This window comes from Takifugu flavidus, chromosome 5 (genome assembly GCF_003711565.1).
Source record: "Takifugu flavidus isolate HTHZ2018 chromosome 5, ASM371156v2, whole genome shotgun sequence".
In the NCBI taxonomy this organism is placed as follows: Eukaryota; Metazoa; Chordata; class Actinopteri; order Tetraodontiformes; family Tetraodontidae; genus Takifugu; species Takifugu flavidus.
Window position 1 is genome coordinate 16,529,023 of NC_079524.1, and position 21,530 is coordinate 16,550,552.

At 45.6% G+C, this 21,530-nt stretch overlaps 1 protein-coding gene across 1 annotated transcript; it reads left to right on the forward strand.

The window, feature by feature from the left end:
- The first annotated feature begins 16,343 nt into the window (after positions 1 to 16,343).
- On the forward strand, positions 16,344 to 18,284 carry LOC130525850 (apelin receptor A). The gene has a single exon (XM_057033074.1). It carries the CDS (start codon positions 16,496 to 16,498, stop codon positions 17,576 to 17,578), a length of 1,083 nt encoding a protein of 360 aa, XP_056889054.1. The 5' UTR covers positions 16,344 to 16,495; the 3' UTR covers positions 17,579 to 18,284.
- Positions 18,285 to 21,530: the final 3,246 nt, after the last annotated feature.

Consider the following 21,530-nt stretch of genomic DNA (forward strand, 5'->3'; position numbering starts at 1 on the left):
ACAAAGCACCTCTGTTTCCCATGGAAAGAGCTGAAGTTTGGCTCTTTTCTTATTTATGTACAGTGAGCTTTGGGGATAAACCGCTCCTCCGTTTTCAACACAGTCGGCGTTGTGTGTTCAGAACCTCGTGGACAAAGTCTATTCATCTCCAGGCCAGCGTGTGATTGAAGAGGATCAAGACTTGTTAGCATTGCTGTTATAGGTTTCAAATTTAATTACAGCTGAGACCTGGTGGACAAATATAGCTGGATTAAATAAGACCATAACTCACAAGGACTGATTGTCTTATATATTCTCTAAAAGCATCAGCACAGGGGTCAAATACTGGGCAATTTCCAACTGGGGTACTCGGCTAACGGGTGGAGTCCGGTTTACCAACAACAACATAAACTCTGAATCCTTTCTCCGCTGACCTGAGCGTCCTGTTAAAACAATGAGGAGTAAGTCGGGAATCAGCGAGCCGCACACGAGCACATCTGGACTTTGGGCTTCCACCTACGGCTTCGCTCTGCCCTATCATAAATCTTGCTGCGGCTATGATTGCATACGCGCCGTTGTCACCCCCGACTCAACCTCGGAGCTCCATCTGCTCTGCGGCGGATGTGATGAATGTGAGGATATGATTGCTTCAGATGAGGAGAAAGCGCCGCTTAATCAGAGAAAAACACGGGTGAGATGTGGTCACGCTGTTAAACTCGCCCTCGCCATTTAACAGCAATCATCAGCAACATGCAGCTACGCTCTCTTATTTTTATTAACTAGCGACCGGAAAGGTCAAACACACTTCATGTGTGCTATCAGAACAGGGTTTTTCCTTTTATTAAAAAAAAATAAATTTGAAGGTTATGTAAGGGTTGTAATGATGCATGAAGGAGTCCTTGAGAAAGAGTAGTTATGATAGCATTGCGTGCGGGATGAACAGACTATAGAGATTAGACCGAACGGAGGTGGCCAGCGAAAACAGCAGGAAAGATAATAAAGGAGAAGGTGTTTCCTGTCAGTGTCCCCTCAGGAAAAGTCCTCCTTTAGGCTCTCGTGCAGCTTGACTCCACGAGAACCATTTGTATGACAGTGGGCAAATAAGGCTGCTCCGGTCGTCTGTAGCACAAGAGGGTTGCAGTTCAGGCGTAGCCGTGCTAAAAAAGAGCGTTTCGCTGTTATCTCTCACCTCAGGACAAACTGAGTTGCTTAAAAGGAGCTTTGTTTGCTGCTGCAGGCTCCAAGCTGTTGGTTCCGGCCGATGCAAAGCTGATTCTGCAGCTGATGTTTAATTAGACGCACCGGAGCCACAGCCTGTAATTATGTGACAACTGGAGGAAACAGAGCAGCCAGTCAAACTCCAGGTCTGTCTTAGAGGCAGCGACTCTCAGATCACCTCATTTCTCCTCCACCTTAACTGAAGCCTGAAGCTCATTGTGTTGGTGCTAAACTCCTCTGGAATCTGTCGGCCGATCGCTTTATTGCTCCGGGTGACACTTCTCGAGTTCATCTGTGATGACTCTCTGACCAGGACCTGACCAGGACCTGACCAGGACCTGACCAGGACCTGACCAGGATCTGCTCTTCTTCATTTGTGTAACATTGCGATGACCAAGATCATACCAGTGCAGTGTGAGGCAGAAAGGCTCATCTGTGTGTGTGTTACTGGCACTTCTGGGCTGGACTTTTGCAGTTCACCAGAGTTCTGACTGGAAGTAGTAAGGCTTATTTCTCCTGAGGTCTAAGGTTCCTGGAGGCCAAGCTCCGTCATATGTGGAGAAGCAGAAGGCACCAGATCTTCCCGACAGTGCTGGTTGACTGGTGCTGCTGTAGAATGAATGGGTGAAGCTCCAAGCCCCCTGCTGTGGAACCAGTTACCTGTCCAGGTACAGGAAGCTGACTCCCTCTCTAGGTTTGAGATGCTGCTACAGGCCTCTCCTCTCCTCCCTCTCCTCCTCTCCTCTCCTCTCCTCTCCTCTCCTCTCCTCTCCTCTCCTCTCCTCTCCTCTCCTCTCCTCTCCTCTCCTCTCCTCTCCCCCCTCCTCTCCTCTCCTCCCTCCTCTCCTCTCCTCCTCTCCTCTCCTCTCCTCTCCTCTCCTCTCCCCTCCCCTCCCCTCCCCTCCCCTCCCCTCCCCTCCTCTCCCCTCCCCTCCCCTCCCCTCCCCTCCTCTCCTCTCCTCTCCTCTCCTCTCCTCCTCTCCTCTCCTCTCCTCTCCTCTCCTCTCCTCTCCTCTCCTCTCCTCTCCTCTCCTCTCCTCTCCTCTCCTCTCCTCCTCTCCTCTCCTCTGCTCCTTGAACGGGTTAACCAGTTTAAACCTGGCCTTATAAATCACAGTTAAGGTTGACCTGTTTGACAAAAGTAATCAGCACTTCTATAAGTAGCTGCAGCTCTGTGTGGAGGGTCCTCATTGAACCATTATATCTGTCCATCTCACTGAAATATTTAAGAAAAGCCGGTATTAAAGGCCCAGGAACCAATGTGGCTGCAGCAGGAACCAGGATTCCATGAGCTGTGCAGCCTTTCCAACATACAAATCTCCATGAAACAAGCGTTCTCTTGATTTTCTCAGGAACGTTGAATATAAGAGACATAGAACCTTGGGCCCTTTGACCTTCAGTAGGACATCCTCTCTCATCCTTTCAGGGCTTTCTGTTGACATACTTATGACCCTGTACTTCCGTTGCTTTTCAAAATATATTTTCATAATGCTCGCTCACATGTAGCACCAGTGGGGCATTGTGTAACCCCCCCCCCACATGCTTCCTCTTGCCCTTGGTTTTGCATCTAAAAGATCAGCTGTAATTAATGTGATAATAATCATCTAAAATGAAGATTTGGCCACTTTTGATTGAATAAAAACAATAGTCTACAGATGATTTGATCCATACTGAAATTGATGCAACCTCTTTGCATCCTGTGTTCACCTCTGGATAAGCGAAATTAGATAAATTAAAATTATTTGATGTGTGTGTGTGTGTGTGTGTGGGGGGGGGGGGGGTCTGTATGCCTGGTCACATGACATATCTGGTGATTTTACAGATTGATGATTGATGCTAACTTCATGTCTTCTTGATATATATTTTTTTTTAAATTCTTAATTCTGTTTAATCTTATGTGAGACCATTAAGGTGCTGGTCTGCTACTGGTTCTGGCACTGTGCTCTGACTGGAATGTTGGAGCAAGATAGCTTTGACTGTGCCTGTCAGATAGCAGTTTGAGGCGTCTCCATTTCTGAGCATTTCACCCAAATGTCTGTCTGGCTCGTGCAGAACTGCTGCTGCATGAGCCTCTGCTTTGGTTTGTGGAAAAAGCATAGACAGAAGATCATATCCAGCCTTCATGAAACCTCCCTGGAGTTTTACTGCACCCTTTAAAAACCCCAGAGCAATTTCAGTTAAATTGATCCAGATAACATTCATAACTTCCTGTAAATTTAGGCCTCACCAGTGATTGTGCCAGCTATGTTAAACCCAAACAAGAGGCATCACAGAAGGTTCTTTAGCTCCACTCTGCTGTTTGTCTCCACTGCTGCTCCCATTTTCTCCTCATAAAACAGGAAGAGGGTGTGTTTGCAGAAGCAAAGCCTGAGGAGTCAAGCCGCTCACCGCTGACTGACCGAAGAGCTGACTCTGTGTGTGTGTGTGTGTGTGTGTGTGTGTGTGTGTGTGTGTGTGTGTGTGTGTGTGTGTGTGTGTGTGTGTGTGTGTGTGTGTGTGCATACATGCCAGGATAATTGGTTTCAGGGAGCCCCTGAATGCCTTCCTCTTCTTTCTCCTGTTCTCAAGAGGGCTGCAGTATTTGCTTTCGGCATTGTGCCCCAAAGGAAACATCTCAGATCTTGCACATGTGACATGCTATCAGAAACACGCCGTTTCACACACACGACTGTTTTCCCTTTCTGAGCTTTTGTGGACTTTTTCATTTGCAACAATTGAATGCACCCGAGCACAAGACTCAAATATATTTTGTTTATGTTCTATTTGATGTTACTGTGAACTTTTATTACTTATAACTCTGCGATGATGCATCTATTTCGTAACTTGATGCTGATAATTTGCAAATTACAGTGAGCACAGCCAAAGAAGTGCATTTTGAAATAAATCTTTTTTTTTTTTAATCCCCCCAGGTCTCTCCTGACCTGGGGGGGATGAGAGTTGAAGGCTGCTGCTCCCCTCCCTGCAGGAGCTGTCATGTCCTCTGCAGTGTCCCACTGCTGAGCTTTCCTTGCATTGGTCAGGGGCCAGCGTCGGGTCAGGCCGGGGATTGCGCAACTTTTCACATGCGGGCCGCCATTTTCAGAGTGTACCACAGCTGCAAACATGGAATCTGACAACCGACGCTTGAGCAACAAAGACCAGTGGGGGGGAGGGGGGGGGGGGGGTGGCGGGGGGTCTGAGCTCTCAAATGATCATCTTAAAAAAAACATCCTTTTAAAAATAGTCCCATAAGCTAGAATTTATAGTGCAAGAATACGTGTAAACTGTACGCTGGTGCTATTTGTTTCTATTTATAGTAAAATTAAAGGCATCATCAAATGGTTTAACACTATTTCTTGACTCTAACATGCTGAAAATGTTTCCTTGTGACATCTGTTGTGGTTTTTTCCTATAATCTTTGCACCAGCCTGCTCGGCTGCTAATTGCACGGCTGCGGTATGTTGTCCGATAACACGTCCCCATATCCCGTGGTACTCGTTAGGTGAGGAATTTGATGAGCCTGGAACCGTCCGGTCCTGACAGAAGCTGAAGCAGACTGAGAGACGAGAAGCAGAGGAGTCAGTGATTTATCTGATGTTTCATGAGCAGTGTTTTTCTCTCCGAGCAAACATCAGCAAAGAGCGATCAGAAAGTGCGATATTGAGGTTTGCAGCAGACAGTGGTGAAATTTAGCGGACCTGCTGGGAATATTTCATGCTCTCCTCATGATAGATAGCAGCTGGACAGTGTCTCAGTGTCTGCCTTTGAGACTGGCTCTATCTGATCCAAAGAGGAGACGCCTCCTCTTATAGCCAGGCTATAAGGGAGCTCATCCCTACGTGCCTCTTTATATTACAGCCACACTTACAGTAAGATGCTATAATCTTTTCTCTGAATGATCATTTTGGACTTCTGTAAATCTTTCCAAGGCTGCCTCTCTTTTCCCACTTCAGTTTTACAGCTGGGAGGTCCCAATTTCCCCTCTTTTAGCCGCCAAAGCATCCAAATCTGTGTAGTAAATGCATCTGCGGACTCTTTGCCACAGGCTGAAATAATAGAAAATCTACTTCGGCTCTAACATATAAGGTCATTTATATGAGCTTATAGATTTCCTATAATCACAGCTTTGCCGGGACTGTCAGATGGTTGCAAATGAATTTAGATAAGCAGCTCAGATATGCTGTGTTTTTGCACTTTAAGTGCTTTTTTAACGGTTTCTTCCTTTTTTTGATCTTATTTTGACTGTCCCCCAGGAGGGTCAAGGGTCAAACGTGAGTGACGACCTGCTGACCTGCAACTTCTACCTCAGCCTCGGGTTCTGTAGCAGGTTGAGGTGATCGGGATCACAGAAAATCATGCTTGGAAGCAATGTGTGACATAAATTTGTCTAAATTCACTCTGGTATGCTGACATAGTGTCACCTTGGTTTTTATGTCTGATCATATTAATGATTCATTGCCAATGAGACTGCGGTGCTGTATAAGAGTGTCAAAAGAATTTTTCGTTTTAAACTAGCAAAACAACAAAAAAAACTTGCTGCTGGCTTTAAATCAGCCTCTTTAACAGCCTTTAACCTGCTTAACAAGTCCAAGAATCAAAGACTGGGCCTGAAGGTCGTTGCACTTGTTTTATATTTTTCACTTTTACATGTGGAAACACGGGGATTTGCTAGCGCTGTTGTGTTCTCCAAGAAACTGCAGACAATAAAAAACCCGGTGTAGATAAATGACGGCAGACGGCTGCGCCGGTATCGTGGGGGAGGGGGGTTCTGAAAGGTCACTAAAGTGACTCTTCACTCAAAAGAGGTGAAACCTGCCCACGGAGCACAAGCTATCCTGTGAAACAAATCCCACCTGACGTGTAGCTGCTCGACGCGAAAACGTTCCCATCAAGAGTTTGAATGTGGAATCTTCAGAACACAAATTCCGACTTTCTGTTTATTTTGGCTCAAACTGCACCCAAAGGTTTGAAACCGTGGATGATTCTGAGAGCAATCCAGATAAGAGATCTGTCTGATTACGTCCTAAAACTAATCTTAGCTGATATTTCTGCACCGCTGTGTGACTTCCAAATGTAAATCAGCGAAGGGGTCAGTTTTAGAGTGGACATATTGTAACTTGCTTTCAAGGGGTCAGTCTGGACTTGGACCCAGATTTGATCAGTGCCCTCCTCTTTGCTCCAAGGAGGTCCGGCTGATAGATGGGCTCTAATCAGCAGCAGACAGACCTGCCACAGGAAACATCTCCCAATCACGTTCCCGGAAACCAGCACTTCTCCAGGGACCCGCTGATAGCTTTGGAGGGAGGGGGAGACAGCCAAAAAACAATTGGATTCTCGTTTGAATTCTCAGTCAACTGTTTGGTTTACAGGCTCGCTGCCAAAGGCTGCCACACACACTCAGCAGCAACCGCTTCCATTAACCTGACCACAAATGATTAAAAGCTTATTCAATTCCCTTCATCTTTATTTATAGAGCATCGTTTACAATCAGACAAAACAGAGCAGCAAGTAAAAACTCCATTTTAACCGGGAGGAGGCCCAGGACCAGGACCAGGACCAGGACCAGGACCAGGACCAGGACCAGGACCAGGACCAGGACAAGGACCAGGACAGGCTCATACAGGGCTGAACTTGAGCAGGTCAGGGGGTCAGAGGTCAGCAGGTCTGCGAACATTGAGAGGAGAGGAGAGGAGAGGAGAGGAGAGGAGAGGAGAGGAGAGGAGAGGAGAGGAGGAGGAGAGGAGGGGAGAGGAGAGGAGAGGAGAGGAGGGGAGGGGAGAGGAGAGGAGAGGAGAGGAGAGGAGAGGAGAGGAGAGGAGGAGGAGAGGAGAGGAGAGGAAAGGAAAGGAAAGGAGAGGAGAGGAGAGGAGAGGAGAGGAGAGGAGAGGAGAGGAGAGGAGAGGAGGGAGAGGAGGGGAGAGGAGAGGAGAGGAGGGGAGAGTAGGGGAGAGGAGAGGAGAGGAGAGGAGGGGAGAGGAGAGGAGAGGAGAGGAGAGGAGAGGAGAGGAGAGGAGAGGAGAGGAGAGGAGAGGAGAGGAGAGGAGGAGAGGAGGGGAGAGGAGAGGAGAGAGGAGAGGAGAGGAGAACCAGCAGGGTGATCATGTAATCATGTTTCTGCCTATAGCAGCATAACTCAGATGTTATCCTAATAATCAGACGACGTCACAACTGACATCATTCGATGCATTCTATCTATACATTTCGTGGTTTTTTGCCCAGCTTGCTGTGCTTCATTCTAAGTTTGAAGATATGTGATTTTGTTTTGGTGTGGAGCTCCAGAATTCACCATTTTAAAAACTTCACCTGTATCACAAGTACATGATGGGATCATGAGCACAGAACAATGTAGACGTGTCTGCAAATAAATAAATAAATGACCTGCTGACCTGCTGAAATGACCACGCCTGATGTCCAAGTTGTGGACAAGAGTGGAGTGAGGCCGAGGCTCAATCACAGACTGTTTGCTTGACTATCTCCACCAGCATGATACAATTAAGGAACTTTCTGTCGATTAAACCTTGCCCTCATTTCCATCCACTCAAACTTTGTGGCAAATGTGGCCCAACATCAACATTTTCTGTGGATTTGAACATCAGCTGATATCTCCTCCAGCCTCAGGTTTCAGTGGAAAAACATCTCAAATCTGCTCGTAATGATATCTTTACTTTGAACAATCACAAAAAAGAGCTCCTGATCTGTTTGCTGTGGTTATTCACTCTGTGCCGGAGGGCTTTTCTCCCTCTGACATGTGAGGATTCTCTCCTGCAGCATAATAAGTCATCCTTCACCTGCGCTCTTGCATGAACAGACCGATCAGTCGGCCATGTTGGAATGCTGAAAGCTGTTTGCCTGTCAGGCTCCTGAAAGCACATCACTCTGCTGTGGTAGCAGAGATTACCCTGGAAAAGCTCCTGGGCCTCCTGGTCTCTTCAGAGGCTCTGACCTTGATCTCGCTCTTGTGCAGCCTCCTGCTCTTTGCATGGACCCTTGCAAATGATGGTGGGGGGGTTGCAGAGGTTAGAGGGTATGTAACTCCTTTCTTTGGGAGGGGTTGTTCAAAAAGTAATGATGTTCTTTAGTTGCATCAGATCCTGTAGTTAGTGTGCACGGACTCATGAATGTCAGGTAAAAGAACAGGCTCAGGCTTGCCTGCCCAGCTCTGATCTCACCCCCAACCCCCCACCAAGGCTTGTGAACACTTCAGCTATCTGACAACAGGACCTTCGCTCTCCGTGAAACTTTGTCTCCTCCTTATTTTGCTAAATCTACGAGCGAAGACGTGGATTTATGTGAAACACGATGTTGTTTTTCAGGAGGAACCCGTGGAGCCGGGGTCGTGCTCAAGGGCACCCCTTGTTGATGAGGGCGTACCACCCCTAAACAAAGACCAACAAAGGCAGGATGGGCTGGGCGGGTGAACCATGCACGCGGGCCATACCACAAAGAGTGTCAGAGCTGTGTGATGGACTGTTTTTCCTGTTAGTGTTCATCCTCCAGAGGGTTCTCCCGGCACATGAGGGGTCCCTTCAGGTTTACACTCAAATAAGGATGTTTGCACAAATGTAAATACGGAGCCATCGGATTCAGCTCGGCTAGGTCCAGTCCGGGAGACTCAAATAGATTATTATGAGTTTAACAATGACAAGAGTAGCAGCAGCAAACTCCCATTGCCTCCTTTAGGGCCGTGGAGAGCTGCTGTCCGTCTCAGTCAAACCAAAGTTGAATGATTCTGCCGTGCGAACCGTTGACGAGCTTAATGGTTGCCCTGACGACCAGAGGTTTAAAGGATGCTGCATTCGGTATTGAAAACCAAGGCAGCATTTTATTTGATCAAAATTAATTGTATAGACAACTTCTATGTACTACTAATAACAATGGTGACTATAATGGGTGGTTCTGTCTGTGGGGGGCTGGAGGCTGAAGGAAAGTTGCCTCACAGAGGTGCCGAGACATTTCCGGAGCGGTGTCAAGGTGCACTTGAGCACATAACAGAACCCCCAAAAGCCCAGAGCACCTGCCTAAGGCAGCTTTCTGACCTCCTCCAATGGTTGTAGGTGCAATCTCGGTGTTCTACGTCTGTTCACGTGTTCTAATATATGTCAAAACTGGGCTTTTCCTCTGGGACCGAAGTGCTGCTCCGTCTTTGTTTTACTGCTGCTTTTATTGGTTATAATTTTTTTTTAAAAAGCTTCACGATCACACCTCTGTGCAGCTCTCACCTGGGATCTTCCCTCTAAGAACTGAAAGCAGCTGTCTACCGAAGATGATGGGAGTCTTCGTCGCTGGTCGGTAATGAAGAGCTCTTATTAGAGACCATCCATCCCTGTTAGTTAGAGAGACTGTGACAGCGCGTGTTGAGTGCTGAATAGCTGGATCGGCCCATTTGGCAGACTGAAACACAGCCTTGTACAAATATTTTCCCACCATCTTTTTCTGGGGCACTTATCCTTCCAACAGAAGAGTGGTACCTGGCGTTGACATTGACTTTAGACCAGTTTGGAATGGTTAAAGACCAATTTGTCAGCGTGCAGCACGAGTCAGACAGTGTGATGTGTTTTAAGGGGCCTCACATCTGGACCTTTTGTGTTTAACTGTGTCTCCCTTCCTCTTTTAGCAACATGAAGTGCATGTATAATGGGAAGGCCACGTTCCACGGCCAGTTGGTCTGGTTTCATTAGCACACTTGGGCCCCTTAGTCAAACAAGCGCTGTCCCTGCTGACACAGTCACTCTTCACTTCCTCTTCCAGTCCCATTTTATGATAACAATCATCAGTTCTAATGAGTTAATGCCATTATCAGCTGTCCCCTAAAGAGGAAAAATGAGTACCGGGGTAGCTCTTCGGTGTCCAACACGAGTCGTGCGTTTAAATAGGGACCTAGCCAAGGTCTGCCCCGCTAATCACTCACTGCGGGGCCACTTTGATTAAAGGAAATGGGGCAAGTGTAAACTCCGAATGTGTGTTTTCAGCCTGTCTGAGTGACAGCAACAGCAAAACAGATGCTGAAGCCATCATGACACCAGGGAGGATGTTTTTACTCCAACACAGCACACACACACGCACACACTCACACCCACCCCCAATGTTCTCGCTTTGTGATTGTACATCAAAGTTGTCGACAGTTGTTGGAGTTGCTTTCATTGTCTGGCTCCTAAAGACACTTCTCATTTTTAAAGGTGTGAAAGCGACCACAGAACCTGAGAGCCTGATGGGCTGTAAAAGATAAAGATACTTATGGGATATTTTTCACCCCTTTATTGTTTTATGTGGGTGCAGCATGGGCGGTAGCTCTAATTATCCTGGCTATTCCGTTGTTGCTTAAAAGCGCGAATATGAAATTAGCGGTGGCATTTTTGTTTTGTTACAAATAGAAGTTGTGTGAGTGACAATTGTGAGGTCACGGAAATTAGTAGTGAAATTTATACACACGCGTGTGGCTCACGTGACCAACCTGAGAGAGAAGTTACCACCACCTGAGGTGAGTAAAGGAAGTGGGCAATACACAGTCCAACTGAGTACACACACACACACACAACACACACACACACACACACACACACTCTCTGAGGAGGGAGGGGGTGGCCCAGCCTTCAGAGGTGACTGATTTACAGTTTGTTGCTGTCTGTCAAGCAGCTGACAGATGGGGAACCAGCAGCAGCGCCGCCACGGCGCCGCCGCCCTCAGACGCTCTGCAGTTCCCCAAGAATGCTCATCGGGTTTGATGGGAAGGTTAACAGCGACGATGTGAAATTAAAACACGAGGTTTTAGGTTCTCTGACGACCATCTAAGCAGCTAAACGTAATCTAACAGACTCTGACGGTTTCCTATGACTCCTGTTAAATAAACACAGCTGCTCAAATGTCAGGATGCTTTTGAAAATATACTCTCTTCACAGGCCCTGGAACAAGATATATATCAGTGCTGCCGTCGATGATTCTCAGGCTGCAAATCATAGACGATATAAATAGTTGATACCCATGTTGACCTGCGTTTTGTGAACAGCCCTTAAATGCACTTCAACAATTTAAATAAAATTATTATGAACACTGACACGTTTTCTTGTGGGTTTAAAGTTAAATCTTTCACGATTCGTGGGTTTTGCTGGGTTTACACACTTTAGTTTTCCTAAATCACGTGTGTTGACTCATTTCAGGCCACTTTAAATAAATCTCATTTAAGTCCACCTCCAGTTATTAGGAGGGCATTTAGCAAAGACTGTAGGTGAAACAGGAGACTAATTTCCTCCTAAATGAGCTGCGGGGTTTCTGTTTTGTCAGGAGATTTTAGGCCAAATGGAATCAGATTCCCAGAGAGCTCCTGGGATGGATGAAGCCTGGAAGGAGAGCAGAGACCCCTGTAGTCTTCTGACTCCTTAATCCCGTCATTAACTCCACTACAAAGACACAACTGGCAGCGCTGCAGCCCTGTGGCCCTGTAGCAACTGCCCTCTCATCATCCTTCTCCTTTGTCCCTTCTTCCCAAACCCTCCTCTTCATCATACTCACCTTTGTTCTCACCGTTTTCAACAAGTGTTCATCTTTCTTGCATGAGAGGAAACTATTCCCATTTCTAGACCTTTTGCGCTCATTCCTGTGTTTTTACGCACAGGAATAAAGTGGAAAACTAGTTGTAACGTTGTTGCCAGTTTAAGAAAACTGCAACCAAAGGAAAGGACATTTCTGATTTATGTCCTCTGGGTTGGAATAAAGAAGCCGAGAAGCTATGAGAAGTGCGAGAGGAGCATCCCAGTAAGACAGGACAAACTGTCCCAATATAGCACATCCTGTGATAGTAGTCCGTCCCCACTGGATGGACACACACACACACACACACACACACACACAGTAAGAGTGAAAAGAACAGAAGATCAGTGTGCGGGGTGGTCCAAAGTCCTGAGAGGGGAAACACCTTGTGAACTGTTTGTTCCTGACCTGGAAGTGCAGAGACAACAACCAAGGATGAGCTGGCCATCACCTCAGTTCCACACACTGCTCAATATTTTGAAAAAGAAAGAAGAAACCCGAAATCAGGTCAAACTGATGCATGGTTACGACTGAAACCTTCCTCGGGTCAGACAGGCAATAAGGGAGGAAGGTTGTTGTGACAGTCAGGATTCAGCTTCTCAGCCAAACATGGAAGGATGTAGGTTGGTTCAGGCCCTGTTTGGGTGCCGATATTCTGCCGATCTGGTCAGAATTCACTTTGTCTAGAGGAGAAGTTTGTTCTTAACATTGCAAAAAAGGTCAATGCAAATGGAGTCAACACCAAATTAATACGGGTGCATTGAACTAGCAGAACTTTGAGACATGAGACGTGAGAACTAAAATTCTTTTATCTTCATTCTTTGCCTGCAGACAGCTCTTGGAGCCTTTTGACTCATGTGAAGATGAATAACACACCTTCATTATAGGTATTATAATGTACTTACTCCTCAGTTAAGATCGCGTTGTCCTGGTTCTTTCGCTACAGCTCAAAGAATTGTGGGTAATGTAGGCACAAGGTTCTGACGCTACATTGAATATCTGTTTTTCTGCAGCTTTAACAGAAATTTGTTGCAAAAAAGATAGCTGTTGTGGCTGTTGAAAAGAGTTGCATGTGTGTTTTTAATTGATTAAAAATGTGCATTATTCTTATTTAAAAAGACAATTGAGGGCTTTTTTTAAGAAAACATGAGAATTACTAAGTGTTTTATCTGCACGGGCAGTCGTGCTGACATGGAAATGTTTCACGCCGTTAACGTGTTCCTTCCCATCGCTGCCGTGTTTCTCTTGTCGTCAAGGGTTTAAACTGAATTCTGTGTTGGGTTTTAAAACTTTCTAAACCTCTTCCCAGTTCAGAATTTATGCATCAAGAACCAGTTTTCTTATCACCATCTCAGCCATTGTCAAAGGAGCACGTACACACACAAATACGCACACATACGGGAGGAAAAAGGTCAGAAGGCCAAGAGGTTCTGAAAATAATATGGATACTGTACAAGCATTAAAAAAAACCTATTCAAGCGTCTTCCGTCAGAAAATTGTGAGATCCGGACTCCATGACTACATCCACTCCGACAACAGATGCATTACTCATTAAAAAAAAAAAAGTGCTTAGAGCGACAAAAATCAAACAATGGTGGAGCCTAATTGGGGTCAACATTTCTGATGATTGGGTGGAGATCTGCGTTCAAGGGTAGGCAGATGTGGGGGGAGATAACTGCGGGGTCCGGCTGCGGCGACCCTCCACTGGTTACTTAAGCGGCCAGTAAAGTTTATGAAACACTTTTAATCTTTTATGTGTTATTCAGCAGCAGACGCACCACAGATAAGATGCAGTTTGGCAAGATGTAGCGTAAATTAGCATCACGGCTCCGTGACACCAGGGTGTGATGTCGTCTGACGCAGCTGAGTCGGCGTTTAGCAGCACAGTATGAAAGGTCACCAGGATACAGCCCATAACACACACACACACAATTCTATCATTTCTAACTTGTTGGTTGGTTAAATGTGCACATTAAACATACGCAAGATCTGTATTTAGGCAGAAGCATCAGCATCGGGTGAGAAACACTCACATGTGGCCAAATGTGTCAACAAAACACACCAAAAATGAAACGACACAAAACCAAAGATGAAAAGTTACGTTTAGCTGCAGTCGCGCCTCAGTGCCCCTGACGACCCCCCCGCAGACCTGGGGACCCGCAGCAGGACTTTATCTCGGCACCTCTAAAGTCTGTGATTAGTGTGAGGAGTGAAAAGCTCCTCTGAAGATATGAAGGATGATGATCTAATCCCACCATCTGTTTCTTATCTGTCTGCTTTTATTTTCTAAATTTGTTAATATATTTGTATAAGAGATACCAGCAGGCGGCCAATCCCCTCTCCCTGGGGAATTAGGCTGTGAGAGCCAACCGGGGTCCGTGTGTGCATGTGTGTGTGTGTGTGTGTGTGTGTGTGTGTGTGTGTGTGTGTGTGTGTGTGTGTGTGTGTGTGTGTGTGTGTGTGTAATAAATCAACAGCCTCTGTAGTAGAGATTTTAAAAACTTTATTTTGAAGACAAATATTTTGCTGGTGTCCTTTCCGACATCAAAGCTCAGGTTTGAGAGAGGATTTATTTCTTTCCTTGGTTTAATTTATGATGGGATGCGATTGAAAAGAGGAGCTGCATCATTTTTTCAGTCACAGACTCAGGGAGGTTGAAGATGCTTTTGCAGATTCGCTCTGTAACTGTCACATTCGTCCACAATAAAATAAAACTCTCATCCAGATTTTCTCTCCTGCTTTAAAAGTGACATTTACAGATTGAAGGTAACAATTTCTAAAATAGGAACTCCTGAACATGATAACCATAATAAGTTCGGAACCGAGCGCTGCATTTTTTCCCCTCACAATCGTAATAAAATCTATTTATTTGTACGTGATTATGTTTCCTCGAATGAAGACTCTCAATTAAGAATATTGACGATAATGCTTAAAAAAGTCTTTGAGATCCGCTTAGACACATTTTAAAACTTGAGGCCTCTTTTTGTGGAGTCCCCGTGTCCTCCTCGTGTCTGCAGGGGTTTTCCTGGCTACTCCAGAGTTCTGCTGACGGACCGGTGACCTTTCCAACGTTTATTCCTGCCCCTCGCCCAGTGGCGGCTGGGATAAGCTCCAGCATGCCCCATGACTGGGAATAAGGGGCAGCTGAGATGCGTTCAGGGTGTTAAACCATTGTTTATTGCATGAGTACCGTGAGGTTCGGTGTATTCTTTCTCTATTTATGTTCATCTTAGTAACCTTTTAACCTTTTTTGAAAGTTTTGGGGGCAAACGAAGATCAGTTCTCACCTTTTTAGACCCCCCCCCCCCCCCCCCCCCTTTCATATACATATGCAGTAACATCAGCACTCACTTACTGGGGCTGATAAGTGGGGGCCCAGGTCTCAGCAGAGATATTTGTCAGAATCCCAGCATTTAGAACTCCAAAATAAATTAAAGTGTTGCCTGTTAATTCTTCTTTTTTTATTCATGACTGTGAAATAAAATTGTTTCTTTTTTTTTTACTTTGTACGTGGTAGAAAATTAGTTTCAGGCTCATTTTACTCATTTAGTAAAGTGTTTTGGTGGTGATATAAACCGGGTAAAATGGGACTGAAACACAGTTTTTTGTTTCACTTGTCATGGAAATGAATCGTTCACCTGGACGAGCAACAAAATCGAATTGACGCGTCCTCTGCTGCAGTTAATCTTCCATTCGTTTTGACCGTCGATCTCATTTACGTTTGATTTCCTTGTATTGATTTATTCATCTTTCATACATATGCGTCATAAACTGCGCAGCTGTTGGTTCACGTCGGAGCGCAAACGACGCGTTGACAGATGCGCCTCTAAATGTCCTTGTGGTGGAAAACAACAGGAGCTGAAACGTCCTGACAGAAGCAGCTCCTGAGGCGCAAAGACAGAGCAAGTTGTCCAACTTGGGTCTGCTGTCAGAACCCGCAGAAGAGCTGTTTGATTGTCTTAAAAAGGTGGCTATAAAGCCAGGCTTATTTAATCTAATATCATCATCTAAATCACATTTATTGCATTGCCACTTGTTTTTGTTCGCAATATATTCATGTAAAAACTATGAAAATTGTATCTTTTAATCATATTTGTTCAAGACAGAGTAAAAAAAGTAAATTATCTGTCTGAAAGATAGGCAGAGGCTTCCAACAATGCAGCTCCCAGAGTGGTCACTTTCTATACGAATGAAAGATAAATTATTTAAAAATGTCGCTGGTAAAGACTCACTTTCTAAACTAGATTGGGAAGTGCATTATAAACTAGTTTCCTTAATTTGCATTCAAGAAAACGCTTAAGAAGCACATTCATTCAGAAAAATATAGAGAGTTATGAAGTGGAATCAGTGTTCAGCTTAAAGAAAGATGAAAACAACTCTTTATTTTACTGTCTTTCATGCGTAAATAGGTTTAAAGACGTTCTCACAGGTTCCAGTGGAAGTGCTGTGTGAAACACTCCATAGCTGCTGTCTGGAGGGGGATAAAGGTTCCAACAGACGAGGTGAGAGAGAAGAGGTGGGGGAGGGCTAAAGGGGAGATATTTTAGTTGGGGAGTAGTCGAGGGGGGGGGGGAGGAGGAGGAGGTCCATCCTGGGAGGGAACCTGGGGGTGTGGAGGGCTGAATTTAAAAATGCAGACCACACCAACAGACAGTCATTCTCTCACACGCTCAGGCCCATTCTGCTACTCCCAGCAGAACCTCGCTCCACTCGCTGCTTCTCTGCTCCGGAGATTTGGAGCCGCATCGGACGGTTTCTCCCAAAAAAAACTGAGGATTGTGCTTTGCAAGGCAGCATGGAGGCCACCACTGCAGAGTACGCCAACTATGAATACTTCGACGACAACGAGACCGATTGTGACTTCTCAGAGTGGGAGCCCTCCTACTCCCTGATACCGGTCCTCTACATGCTCATCTTCATCCTGGGCTTGTCTGGCAACGGCATCGTCATCTTCACCGTCTGGAGGTCCAAATCGAAACGCCGGGCTGCAGATGTCTACATAGGAAACTTAGCTTTTGCCGACCTCACCTTCGTCGTGACCTTACCTCTGTGGGCCGTGTACACGGCGCTGGGTTACCACTGGCCCTTTGGGGTTGCTCTGTGCAAGATCAGCAGCTACGTGGTTCTGGTCAACATGTACGCCAGCGTTTTCTGCCTCACCTGCCTCAGCTTTGATCGCTACCTGGCCATCGTGCACTCTCTGTCCAGCAGCAGGCTGCGCTCGCGCGGCACCATGCTGGCGTCCCTGGGCGCCATTTGGCTTCTGTCCGGCCTGCTGGCGGTGCCCACGCTGCTCTTCCGCACCACCATGAATGACCAAAACAGCAACCGGACCACCTGTGCCATGGACTTCAGCCTGGTGACCAGGAACCAGAGACACGAGTTCCTCTGGATTGCCGGACTCAGCCTGTCGTCCTCGGCTCTGGGATTCCTCCTGCCTTTCCTGGCCATGACCATCTTCTACTGCTTCATCGGCTGCACGGTCACGCGCCATTTCAACAACCTGCGCAAAGAGGACCAGAAGAAGAAACGACTGCTTAAAATCATCACCACACTGGTGGTGGTGTTTGCCATCTGCTGGACTCCCTTTCATGTCCTGAAGAGCATGGACGCTCTCTCCTACCTGAACCTGGCGCCGACTTCCTGCGGCTTCCTGCGCTTCCTGCTGCTGGCGCATCCTTACGCCACCTGTCTGGCCTATGTCAACAGCTGCCTTAACCCGCTTCTGTATGCCTTTTTCGACCTGCGCTTCCGTTCCCAGTGCCTGTGCCTGCTCAACCTGAAGAAGGCCATGCATGGCCACATGAGCTCCATGTCATCTACCCTCAGCGCCCAGACTCAGAAGTCAGAGGTCCAGTCTCTCGCCACCAAGGTGTGAATGCTGGATTTGCGTGGTGGAGCGCGGAGCTGCAGGACGGCTCCGGCTTCAGCCGGCGGAACTCTTGTCAGAAAAGACACTGATAATCCGGAAGGGGTAAGATGAGATGGTGAACTTTGTTGCTGCTCAAAGTCATGAAATCCTTAAAGTTCCTCGCGGGGAGGTCCATGCTCTGTACACGCTGTGGACTTCTCTGAACTCTGAAACACTGAAATATGTACAGTATTTTCATACCATAGCTTTTTATTGTGGTTTAAAATGTAATCCCCTTGTTTTAGAAGCACTTGGTCGGAAAACAAGAAAGATGGTGTGAGCGGGGAAATCAAATGGGATGGTATCCTCTTTAAAGCTTGTTTGTGAAGGGCTGCAGGGGGTGCTTGGAGGGAGGGGGGGTGAAGTAAGGGGAGAAAAGGTGTTGCAGCTTAATTATATAGTTTGTGTGGAAGACAGACAGGCAGATGGCAGTGGACAAATGTTGCTGGGACCTGGGTGGAGTCAGGTAGGAAGGTTTCATGGCACTGGGGGGGGGGGGGGGGGATGAGCTGTGTAAATAAAGGGTCTATCATATGTTTTCCTTTCTTAACCTTGCTGTAACTAACTATTGTATTACAGATTTACTTTTATGATCTTGTAAATTCACTGAGTGTTTGAAAGTTTCTGTCACCCGCCTTGAAAAGGAAAAATTAAATGTAAATATTCGGGCTCATTTCAAGCTGTCTGTCCTTCCTGCTGTAGTTTCACATCAGTTTCATTGCGCCAGCCTGTTATTGTAGAGGTGAGTATCTGCAGAGGCTCAAAGCTTTGTCATGCATGTCATGTATTCGGTTTCCACCCAAGGACTAATAGATCCTTAATCTCTATTGATTCACAGCCAGTATCCAGACTGTAACCGGATTAGGCAAATCAACCTTTATCCTCCCAGTGTGTATTCGATACTTTGAATCTAACCGCAGTGACTTCAATCAAAGGGTTTCACCAGCAGCAGGTTAAAGTACTCACAATTGATGCAAAACAAGGTTACTGACTGTGACAATCACATAAAATGTTACAGCCGAGCTAATTCTGCAGGCTAACAAAACAAGCGGGTCTTCTGAACCTTTGATTTGAAGGTGGTCACAAAAAAGATTGTCCCAGCGGTGTGCACGCACGTGTGTGTGTGTCTTGGCCCCTGTACAAGTCAACGACTGTCCCTCCGGAGTGCAGTGGGAGCAGTGTGTGTGTGTGTGTGTGTGTGGAGGGGGGAGGTATTCTCGGGGTTGTGTGAGTGGTGCTGCTGTTGCCAGATGCTCAATCACACTAAACAAGACATCAATAAAACAATGGATACCAGTAATATGTGCAGAAAGCACACGTATTATTCTATATTTTTATTAGAGGAAAATACTTTCAGAATAAATCTCATTATTTTCATTCATACATGCAAATAGACAATAGGTGTCTAAATAATCACAACAAAGGCCACAAAAGCTTTTGATATAAACTCCATTTATGTTCTATAATCATTCTTTATTATAGGTTTCGGTTCATGAGAGAAATGGTGAAAGTGTGAGAGGGTCACATGTCCCAGTTAAAGCAAAACACATGTGAAGCCGAGTGAAGTGTTGTGATTCATGACCTGTTGCATTCTGATCACATGTTATTTATTGTCCATGCAGCGATGCACAAAGCAGGTTTAACACACACACACACACACACACACGGATGGCGCGGCAGCGCACCGTGATGGATGTGTGGGCCTCAGCACATTCACACTGCACAGCAAACACACATTTAATCTTCATAAAATTCAGTCAGATTCTGTTTTGAATGATTTATAAAGGAAACATTTTTCTGATCTTCTGAATTCAGAAGGATTTCAGAGCATCATTATCTAAAATGGTGTTGATGATTTGTGGTTTTTTTCCTCTAAACAAATGATGATGTGACTGGACATTAATGGATTTTTAATTAATTTTGGTTCCTCATAAACACGACGCAGCTTCATGCGATTTTCTCGTGTTAACGCCCTGACGGGCACGTTCATGCCTCGACTTGTTCCCTCATACTTCAAGAACCATGAAGCAGTTAGAGGTCTATTAGGTGATCAGGAGTGTTACTTGTTTGACTAATGCAAAGTCTAATAAGAGATCAACGCCAGAGAGGTGATCAACATCAACCTGAGGCAGTGACCAAATCAACCTTTTCATGCGGTTTAAGACACAAAAAACATAAAGTAACACCACAACTATAACTATAACCTCTTTCACTAATGATTTGGTCAATGATTTAATGTCAGCGGTGTCTCAATAAAACAACATGTGAACATGGATCAGTGATTAAATCATGTTTAACTATCCAGTAAATCATGCCTGTAAATGACCGCTCAAGCCCTTAATGATTAATATGAGGCTGGTAACAAAAGGCTTCAGAGCCGTGTGTGGAGGGTGGGGTCACTCACGCATGTTGAACTGGGCAGACTTGTTATTACTGAGATGAGCTGGGCCGACAGCTTGTCTGATGCTGTTAGCCCGCAGGCCCACTTTGGAAGAAGTCACCCAGAATAGCAGCTGACCGCAGCAACGGCAATATGCGGAGGGCACCACAGACACAAAAACAACAGTTGGCCAACGGGCTGTAAACACACATAAATGTTGTTTGGCTTCCTGTGTGGCCTCTATGACCCGCTTGTGCGAGGATGTTGGGTATTCTTAGTGAGAGCTCAACCATGTCAATCTACTGGACATGAAATGGATCAGAATAATAGAAGTGGCTTCATTAATCTCTTTGTTTCTTGTTTTGCTTTCTCTACAGTGGGACACTGATGGCGTAGCGTTGCTGCCTTTTTGTGTCTGCTGCAGAAGCCAGACTGTCTGGTACTAAATCGTGTGCTGCAATGCAAAACGGGATCTTGCTCAGTGTCTTCGCAGCAAGTGGAAGACGTTAAAGTCATAAAAGCTGCAGAGCAGCATCATCGGCCTGTCGCCAGTGTGAGCTGCTACATCCGAACTGACAAAACACAACTGCTCACCTCCCCTTAGATGTGGTGCTGCTCCATCCCACCCAGGGTGTGTGTGTGTGTGTGTGTGTGTGTTATGGTCTGGAAACAGGTGGACAAGTGTCACTGAGAAAGTAGGTTTGTTGTCGCTCCCTTCCTCATTGCACACAGGATGGATTGTAGAGCACCGTTTTTAAACTACGTCTATATTAACTTTTACCAACTGTGTGAGGACCGTTGTGGTATTTATCTGTCTGGTTGGAGTGTGGGCTCCCTTTTCCTGTCTGTGCATGTAAATAGGTCTTCATTCAGTGACCTGCAGATGGGTGGAAGTTATAAAAGTTGTTTTTTTCCAAATGAACACTTTTGTTCGCTTTTAATAACCTTTGTTTTTGGCTACTTGGAACTCGAGGAGTCAGAAATACTCACCTGACCTCAGCATGTTGGAGCAGACGGGCTATTTACTGCATATAGTATAACATGACAAACAGCTAATCATAGCAAATGTGATGTTTCCAATCATAGTTGTCTCTAGGTGCTTAACAGAAGCCTGGGGCCTGACCCCCCCGACCCCAACAAGCAATAGTAGCAGAAAATAAAACAACCTTTTAACAGGAAGAAACCTTGAGCAGGACCAACGCTCAAATAAGAGTAGTGATGTTAGCTGGACTGTGGTTGACTGCTAATTTTGGTTAGGGTTGTTTTTTTAGTTAACGCAGTTTAAATTTAGTCTAATATTGAACGATGGACATAGAATTCCACATAACTGTGGACAATGGGACTAAAAGTATTTATTAAATAATCAGAGTTAGGTTTTACACTAACAAAAATCCTCAATAAATGTATGTTCATGTAGGAAAGTGCTGAAATGTATGTACTTAAAACATAATGATATTAAAATAATGTATCATATAATGTATCATATTTAATAGATACTCTAAATATAAAGTATAGACTTAACAGCATCTGACTGTTAAA